Raw genomic sequence first — 9,234 nt, forward strand, 5'->3', positions numbered from 1 at the left:
AAGGATGGAAAGGCGTACTGCAGAAAGGATTACTTTGACATGTTTGCCCCTAAATGTGGTGGATGTGCCCGTGCCATCCTTGAGAACTACATTTCTGCTCTTAACTCGCTCTGGCACCCTGAATGCTTTGTCTGCAGGGTGAGTCACCGGGTGTATCTGCAGTGTGTTAGAATCAAGAGAAGCCTCTCCACAGAGCACTTTTGTCATTAAAAACATCTGCTGTGTCTTCCAGGAGTGCTTCACGCCATTTATAAATGGCAGCTTCTTTGACCACGACGGCCAGCCATACTGCGAGGCTCACTACCACGAGCGCCGTGGCTCGCTGTGCTCTGGCTGCCAGAAGCCCATCACCGGCCGCTGCATCACAGCCATGGGCAAGAAGTTCCACCCCGAGCACTTTGTGTGCGCCTTCTGCCTCAAGCAGCTTAATAAGGGCACCTTCAAAGAGCAAAATGACAAGCCCTACTGCCACGCCTGCTTTGTTAAGCTCTTCAGTTAGACTCTGTGCCTGTGTGCCAATGTGTGTGTACATGCGTCTACACGTTTAATGTCTAAATGCACATGTGGATGTATGTGCACTTGTATGTCTATGTGCATCTATGAGTCAGTGGTTTTTCAGACAGGAGGCGTTAAGGTGAGAAATGTTTCCTGACTCTTAACTCCTGATACTGGAGGGACTTTCCGGGTTGCCCAACCTCTTAGGGTTTGGCCTTTTACACTTTTACTAAAGAGATTTTTAACAGAGCCCAAAGAGATTTTTATTTTACTCCTGTGCTTGACAGGATAAGGGAAATTGTTTTTTTGGTTTTTTTTTTTAAATTTCCCCTTCTGTGTGTGTGTGTGTGTGTGTGTGTGTGTGTGTGTGTGTGTGTGTGTGTGTGTGTGTGTGTGTGTGTGTACATAAGTAAGCATATGAGAATCAAGATAAGAGCCCTGATTTGCAAATGATTTTCTGCCCCCGCTGCAGGACAACATCCTGCATCATGTGGCAGCGAATCTATGTTGGCTAGTTTAATGCAGATATGTAACAGTTGCTTGATTGCATGGACCACGGAGAGTTGAGTTGCGCAGTTTAAATGTATGTGGAGAGTTGAATACACAGTGCTTGACTAACGAGTGTTTAAAAAAAAAAAGTATTTTTCTAGATTTGGAAACTATTGAGGTGCCATTTAAAATAACTATGAAAACTCCCCATATGTACATAAATATGTATATGGAGCACATATGTACACTGAGACACACACTGAACCATTTCTCCTTTACTTGTTTAAAATACTCGTCCAGTCTCAGCACACGCCAACAGCAGCTCTTGATGAGACCGTCTTCAGGTGCATTTTCTAAGTTGGTCCTCCTGACATGAGTTCTTGTTTTTTCTACAGTTTTTCTATGGAAATGAACCCAGGTGTTTTCACAGTTTAAACATAGGTTACTCACATTTCTGCTCACATTTCTAGCGTGATTATTTCCCAATAAAAGTGAAATTAAACATTTCATTTGATTTCACTTATATATTATATTCTAATTATATACATTAGAATATAATCATATTGGATCTGTTTTTGGAACTGGTGCAACCTCGGTGTGTATGTGTTCTTTACGTAAACAACTTTCAGATGAAATCGAATGACTACAAAAATAAACATGGGTCAGTGAGGACGGTATAAATAGTTTGGCTGACATTGTGAGAATTTTTATATATTTTTTTAATTTATGAGGAAAAAAATGCCAAAACAAAGCTGATTTCACAATAAATGAAAGCAAATTTTATTCAAAATAAACAATGTCTCATTTACACATTTTGCTGTTGCTACTAACGTACATTTATCACTGTTTTAAATCGCATTAATAAGGCCGGGGTAAAGATTTAAGATGTTTGTCCTTTTTATTTCAATGCATGCTGACTATATGTGGAGTTTGATCAGCACCAGCTGCCAGTTGCTGTTACAATCAGAATCTAAATTTGTATACGTGTGAAACGCTCGAGTCTGTGACACAACTGTGTTTTGTCACAGTTTTGATGGAAATTTATATATTTTTGAGCTGCAGAGGCTCGGCCTGATATGCAAAGAGCTGGCTCTGTTGACATGTAGCCTGACAGTAGTTTACCCTGGTCTCATTCCTTCACACACACGCACGTATACCAGCTTGGATTCCAGTGTGTCAGTATTTTCTTCAGTATTTTTTTTTTTATATGAATTGTTATCCTGCTGTCGGAGTGATATTGCTGCAAAGCTCACAGATGGAAGTTTGATGTGAGCGTTAGCTGGACAGAAGTCACAACATGAAACCAAGCCAGGGCCAAGCCTTTAGCAAAATTCACTTAATGACTTTTAGCAGCTTTTTTGTTTTGAATTGTATCTTTTTTTTGCCACATAAAGATTGTGGGTTTTTTTTCTTTTTGACATTAATCTCTATAAATTTAAAACTATTAATACACGGTATCCATATCCAGATTGTTTTTACTTTGAGAAAATATCTCTTGTGCCAAATGTGTCAATGCAATAAGGTCTTATACACTGTGGAGTTCTCAGCCTTTTCCTGTGATTCGACTCCTTTTGGGCTGAACTCTGGGAGGGCTTCATCTGCTGTGGTGCATCTTAACCCCAAACTATACACTGTAACAGACAAACCGAGGTGAAGCCTCCTGTACCGAGTCATTCAGCAGACACTGTGGTGTTCACCTGTAGCAGATTGAGAGTACTGGATGTAGCAGGGGCAATGTCGACGTTCCATTACGGGGTTGAGTCTTCAGTTAAAATGAGAATGCCTCATAAAAAGAAAATGAATTCTGCTCGTGTATATTTGTCTTCTTACAGGTATTGCCTTATAGTTTTTGCTTCTTTCAATGAATTCATGAGAGAAATTTAAGCTTTTTACTGTTAATGCGGTTAAATCGACTTTGCTTTTTAAATGGAGACCTTCATGTGATCTTTTCTCTTTGTGGGTGGGGCGTAAGCCTATGTGGGTCCTGATTCTTCTGCAAATAAAATATTAAATATTTATTTCTGGCCTTGTTTTTTCATTTTTACATTGTGTGCACAGTACTGTGCAAAAGTATTGAGTCACTCTCAATTTTATATTTTGCTCTCAAGGAGTCAGACTGGTGTTTTTCTTTGTTTGTTTTTTTTAAAGTCTTGTCTAAAGTAGTAGTTCTCCAAGATTTCTGAAGGTCTTTCAGTTTGACTTTGGCCATTGGCTTTTTCCTTCCACTCATTCTCAGTCTACTCCTTGCCTTTGACCATTTTCAGAGGAATTATTTCTTTTTTCTATTGTTTGCTAAGCCACTTAACACCGAGCTATGAATCATTCATGCTCCTGGCTCAATAGATAAACTAATGTATCTTTAGGAACTGTCTTGTTGGTCTCATCAGAAATTGTATCAGTGGAAGGGTGACTGTCAAGAAGCCATTCTTAAAGAAGGGAAATGGCAAGTAAATCAGTATTGATCTGATGGAGTGATAAATCCAAATTTTACATTTTTGGTTCAAATAATCAGTATGAACAGAGGTAAGGAAAGAAGTACAACAGTGAGTGTCTATAGCAGGGGTGTCAAACTCAAATACACAGTGGGCCAAAATTCAAAACTGGAATAAAGTCGCGGGCTAACATTAATATTTATTTAAAAAAATACTTCCTCCAGATATAAGAATGAATCTTTTCTTATGGACTCAAACAAGTTTTGCTGAAAAACTGAATATGGAACAAGCAAAGCTTAATACTAAACAATATATATATTAGCAGTGTAATACCAGTAGGCCAGCTCTAATAGTAATTTGGTATGGCTCCACGGGCCAAATGTAATTAAGCTGCGGGCCAAATTTGGCCCATGGGCCAGAGTTTGACACCTATGGTCTACAGCCTTCTGTAAAACATGGTGGAGGCTCTATCATGATTTGGGGCTGCATTTGGTGTTGGGACTCTTTTCAAAGCTGATGAATTATGAATGCAGAAAAGTACAGCTAGGTTTTGATCCATGCAGTACCATCTGGAAAGTGTCTGATTAGCAACAACTTTAATTTTCAGTATAACAGTGATCCAAAACAGTGTTAATGCAATAAAAGCATGCTTGGATAGTGTCCCATTATGTTGTTGTTTTTTAAAAAACTTAAAAGTACAAACCCTTGTAAACTGAATTTTCATGTTTCAATGAATTGTCATTTTCCTTGTAACTTTTAAAAAAGATGAAGGTGGGTTTAAAATTTTGCATAGTGATGTACATTGTTCAGAAACTCAGGACTGTATTAAAGTTGGACTGTAAATAGAGTGATGCAGAAGAAATTGTAGTCAACATTGTACAAGCACACACTGTGTACGTCTAACAATTTTTATTTCACATTATCAAAGGGATCATTAGAGTTGGTAGGAAACATTTATGCTGGTTCTACGCTTTCAGCTTACAACCTTAAAACAGGTGTATGTCTGCTGAAATAATAATTAAAAGAGAAAAATCTTTAAAAACATTTTAATTTATTCAAACCTTTATAAGAGGTTGATTCCCTGAATAAGTTAAATAATCCAAAATATGGCAAGGCATTTTGGATTCCTGAGGTGAAATAAAACTACCTCAAAAAGTTCAGTAAACATCGATTATGAGCAAGTCTCCGTGTTCCCACTCAAATAAAAAGTTACCAGCTCACCAGGTTAATAAACGTGACAAACACAAGGACATGACAGTGCATCTCTCCGGTAAGGAAAGATTCTGATCTGAAGTCTGAACTCGGTGAGAGCTTGAAGCTTGCCAGTGAGCACAGACAGCTGTGGAGTGCTGTCCAGAATCTCCAAGTATCTAAGATGTTGCAGGTGACGAAGCTGCAAGAAATCTTGCTCCGGCACACGTTCATGGCGGATTTTAAGACTTTTGAGCTTTGGAAACAGCCGTGGGATTTCAGCGGTGCGAGTTCCCAGATGTGAGGGCCAGGTGTCTATATGGAGGTGGAGGAGATTTGGCAGCTGCACCGCTATGGCAGCCATGTCCTTTGAAGTGATTCCTGCAACACACAGTGTGAGACTGGTCACGGTGGCTGGAATGGAGGTGATGTACTTATTAACCGGGGGGCCCTTAACGATGATCAGGGTTGAGAGCTGAGGTAGGTCATGCAACCATGTTTTGAGGCGACAAGGAGACAGTGACCACATTTCTGGAATGTCGTGATGTGAGTGCTTGAAGAAGACAGACAGATGTTTCAGGCCAGGCAGGAACTGCAACCCGTGCGCCGGCAATGAAGGATCCATGCAGTCGATGAGCTCCAAACTGGCCAAAGCCAGTGCACCAGCGTCCCCTGAGGGACCTGGACTTGGCTTAGGATCACTGTGACGATAGGTACACAATATATGCACACCTGACAAGGAGAGATGCTTCAGTTTAGGCAGGCACGTGAGTGTGGAGTGCAACATCCACATAGTTTCTCCAACGATGCCCACCTGATGACAGATAAGAGAGTCGAGGTTTTTAAACTGGGACAGCACAGAAATGAATTTACTCACTGATGTGGTAGGGAACATAACGCCACACATGCTTAAGTAAGTCAGCTTCTCGGGAAGAAACAATGGGAATCTGGAAATGTCTAACAAAAGATCAGAGCAACTGCTTCTTAAAACCAGACGTCTCATATTTGGGAAGTCCTTCAAGCAGCTGAAACACTCCTGGGAGCTTTGGTCCATTACCACCGTGGTGAGGATAGGAAGGAACAGAGCGAGCTGTTTCCAGTGTTTCACTTTGGTGCTCTTCATCACTGCGCTGGAAACTTTTCTATGACGAAGAGTGTCCCAGAACTTCCTGTTGTATGAGCCGTTTTTAAAATCCAAAACCACTGTCCAGTTTTTCCACAGAGATCGGTGATCGACAATTGTCTTAAAATACTTGCAGGTTGCCCGGACGTTTAACTTTTCTGTCGCTGACAGATACCCAAAGACGTTATTCCAGACCTCAGGAGGCAGCTTCGAAGGGTTCTGTGCCATCACTTTGCTCTGCGGGCAGATGTCTAAGCGGGCTCGATAACACCGTCACACTAATGCAGTCCCAGAACTCCTTCAAGTAGAGTGCCACAAACCACGCTTTCTGCACGAAAACTGCCACGGAAGTACTAATAGTGACTTTAAAGTGATTGACACAGAATTCACCCAATAGTTATGAAGGTAACGCCCATAGCTGAGTTGTGATTGGTTATCTTTTTTAATACATATCCCTCCCGCGCCTGTCCTCTTCCTCTTTCTTTCACGCGACCCTACTGCGAGGTACGTTTTTTTCCCCCTCGCTTGTTAATAAACCGAAATGCTCGGTCTTTATAGGATTAGGCCAAATATTAGTTTTGTATTCGTGCGATAAACATTTAAACCACTTAACGGGATATATTTTGTATATTTTAAACATTCAATAGGTGTCATTTAGCCAAGCGAGGCCTGTTAATAGAGCGCTAGGGTAGCTAAGGGTAGCCGGCTAACCTTAACTATCGGCCACATGTCCGGAGTGTAAAGTATTGACCAATTTCCAAAGTACCGTTAATATCCTTGTTTTTCGTCCTTTATTTACAGATCCATCCTTGTCTTTAAACCAGCTGTGTAGCGATCCTTGGAAGCACTGCAGAGATGCCCAGGGAAGACAGGGCCACGTGGAAGTCCAACTATTTTTTGAAAATCATCGTGAGTACCTTTTAACATAAATGCACTAGGTCTTTGTTTCTATAGCATGGACACCATAATGAAATTTATGTGACGCACAGTGGTGTATTTACAGCAACTTTTGGATGACTATCCAAAATGCTTCATCGTGGGAGCAGACAATGTGGGCTCCAAGCAGATGCAGACCATCCGTCTGTCCCTGCGTGGGAAGGCTGTGGTGCTGATGGGTAAAAACACCATGATGCGCAAAGCCATCCGTGGCCATCTGGAGAACAATCCTGCACTGGAGAAGTGAGTTTACTGGCAACCTTTGTTTTATGATGCATTGAATTATCAGTTTCTGTGTAGCAGGTTAGTTACGGTGCAGCTTGTGTCGTGCTGTATTGTCGTTCCCCCTGCTAAAATTAACCTGTTTCCAGCTATCCCTGTCTGTCTACACCCCTCGGACAGCCAGGGACGCAAGGTCTCAGACATCTGATAACTGCTCATGTTGGTAGAAATGATAATCTGCTTGTGTAATTTAAGTTTATGCTGGGATTTCACAGGCTCCTGCCCCACATTAAGGGTAATGTGGGCTTTGTCTTCACGAAGGAAGATCTGACTGAGATCAGAGACTTGCTGCTGGCCAACAAGGTGAGAGCCCTTTAATAAAAAAGCTTATAGATAATTTAGATCATGTCAAAGTGCAGGATAAGTTACAATGCAGCTTTTGCAGTACTGCATTGTCGTTCCCCCTGCAAACAGTAAATTGTTTCCTCGCTATACCTGTCTGCCTGCATCTTTTGGCTGCCAGGAACGTAAGGTTTCAGACACCATAACCTGAGTAGTTAAGATCTTAAAGATTTGGTTCTAACAGAGTGGTCTATTAAGGGTTACCCTCTCTTGTATCCCAGGTACCTGCAGCTGCCCGTGCTGGAGCCATCGCCCCTTGTGATGTGACAGTGCCGGCCCAGAATACTGGTCTTGGTCCTGAGAAGACCTCTTTCTTCCAGGCTCTGGGTATCACCACCAAAATCTCCAGGGGAACCATTGAAATCTTGGTGAGTTCGATAATTATACTGTTTTACACACAGGTATTACTCACAATGCTAATGTGTACTTTAAAAAGGGTAAGATTTGAAAATCTCTGCTTCCGCTAATCACTCTGTATGTCTTTGTCCGCCAGAGCGATGTCGGTCTGATCAAGACTGGAGACAAGGTTGGTGCCAGCGAGGCCACACTGCTAAACATGCTGAACATCTCTCCGTTCTCCTATGGACTCATCATCCAGCAGGTTTATGACAATGGCAGTGTTTACAGCCCAGAGGTGCTCGACATCACAGAGGCTTCTCTACATACCAGGTTCCTGGAGGTGAGAATTGGCTGAAATAATTTGGCATGAGTTGTATCTGAATTTTCAGTTTCTCAAAAGTTATTTTGGCCTCTTAGGGTGTGAGGAATATTGCTAGTGTGTGTCTGGAGATTGGCTACCCCACTTTGGCTTCTGTCCCCCACTCCGTCATCAATGGCTACAAGAGAGTCCTGGCTGTTGCTGTGGAGACGGACTACTCCTTCCCCCTGGCAGACAAAGTATGGTTTTTACATTTTTCATACAGCTCTTGCCATTCTCAGTGTTAACACACGATACTTGACTTGGACTTGAAAGTGAAGTTTTGCATTAACAGAGAACTAATGACATCCTTCACCCTCACAGGTCAAAGCCTTCCTGGCTGACCCATCTGCATTTGCTGTCGCAGCACCTGCAGCAGCTGCTGAGACTGCCGCAGCTCCAGCTGCTGCTGCTAAGGAGGAGGCCAAGGAAGAGTCTGAGGAATCAGATGGCGAGATGGGCTTCGGTTTGTTCGACGAATAAAATACAGCGAACAGAACCACATCTAATAAGAACATGATTCAATAAATAATGCAAGATCCATGTGCTGGTGTTGTCTCTTTATTAGTACAACTAAAAGGAGATTGTAGTAGTCTTTGTGGTTGAAAATGACACTTTGTAGTTGAAATGGAAAGATATAACAAGGGGAGTGAGTCCTTTCATAAGAACATTTCAAAAGCAAATGGACTGTAGACGTGTAGTCATCGTGACAAGTTGAACTGTAAAAGCTCATACATCCAGAATTGGCGCACTGCAGAAATTGAGCACTAATTCCTAACGGGTCATACAACCGGTTCCAAATGTCTGGAGGCCTCCGGCAACGTCGACTTTCTGCCGGAAGCTCATCTGACAACATTTCCTGTTTGGGCGTGTCGTATTTCGGAATAAAATGTTTGAGATGTGTCGTTTCATGTTTACATTAGAATTGTTACATTGAGAAAATAGCAACTCCAACGCATTTATTAGTTTGAAACCCATAATACTAAGTGTAAATGTTGTGCGTTCACTTGCATTTCGAGGTTAAAACTAAATTACTGCCTTGTACATCCGTTTGACAGCATGTCATCTGCAATACGTCTTTGGAATGATTTACTGTTGCCAGTTCAGAAATTCTTGAAATGAAATCTACACCACCCTCTACAATTTAATTAAAAAAAAAAAAATCCGGACTCCAGAGGGTAATGCAATTGTCAAAGAAATAAACTTAAAAATTACTGTCGTCACAACATTTTTCCAGTAAATACTCA

At 41.6% G+C, this 9,234-nt stretch overlaps 3 protein-coding genes and 1 non-coding gene across 5 annotated transcripts in view; 3 read left to right on the plus strand and 1 right to left on the minus strand.

Annotated features, from left to right (window-relative positions):
• LOC147330202 (paxillin-like) overlaps positions 1-3,002 on the plus strand; it is a 38,793-nt gene extending 35,791 nt beyond the window's left edge. For both annotated transcript variants that reach the window (XM_086291819.1, XM_086291818.1), the window contains 2 exons: positions 1-138; positions 233-3,002. The exon at positions 1-138 is cut by the window's left edge and continues 11 nt beyond it. In XM_086291819.1, coding sequence (XP_086147945.1) covers positions 1-138; positions 233-499 — 405 coding nt within the window. In that variant the 3' untranslated portion in view covers positions 500-3,002. The remainder of the gene's footprint in view (positions 139-232) is intronic.
• A 1,308-nt stretch (positions 3,003-4,310) lies between these two features.
• On the minus strand, positions 4,311-6,066 carry LOC147330203 (uncharacterized). Its single transcript, XM_086294183.1, has one exon. The coding sequence runs from the start codon at positions 5,956-5,958 to the stop codon at positions 4,642-4,644; it is 1,317 nt and encodes a 438-aa protein (XP_086150309.1). The 5' UTR covers positions 5,959-6,066; the 3' UTR covers positions 4,311-4,641.
• A 125-nt stretch (positions 6,067-6,191) lies between these two features.
• rplp0 (ribosomal protein, large, P0) lies at positions 6,192-8,530 on the plus strand. The gene is made up of 8 exons (XM_086291821.1): positions 6,192-6,234; positions 6,532-6,639; positions 6,734-6,909; positions 7,164-7,251; positions 7,512-7,658; positions 7,784-7,969; positions 8,047-8,187; positions 8,312-8,530. The coding sequence occupies exons 2-8, from the start codon at positions 6,586-6,588 to the stop codon at positions 8,468-8,470; spliced, it is 951 nt and encodes a 316-aa protein (XP_086147947.1). The 5' UTR covers positions 6,192-6,234; positions 6,532-6,585; the 3' UTR covers positions 8,471-8,530.
• Positions 7,302-7,431, plus strand: LOC147330205 (small nucleolar RNA SNORA63). Its single transcript, XR_015129312.1, has one exon. It is a non-coding gene; the product is annotated as a small nucleolar RNA SNORA63 (small nucleolar RNA).
• Positions 8,531-9,234: the final 704 nt, after the last annotated feature.

The sequence above is a fragment of the Aulonocara sp. 'chitande type north' Nkhata Bay genome, linkage group LG5, assembly GCF_057382095.1.
Source record: "Aulonocara sp. 'chitande type north' Nkhata Bay isolate Kocher_YH1m ecotype deep benthic linkage group LG5, A_spYH_male_GT1.1, whole genome shotgun sequence".
Lineage (NCBI taxonomy): Eukaryota > Metazoa > Chordata > Actinopteri > Cichliformes > Cichlidae > Aulonocara > Aulonocara sp. 'chitande type north' Nkhata Bay.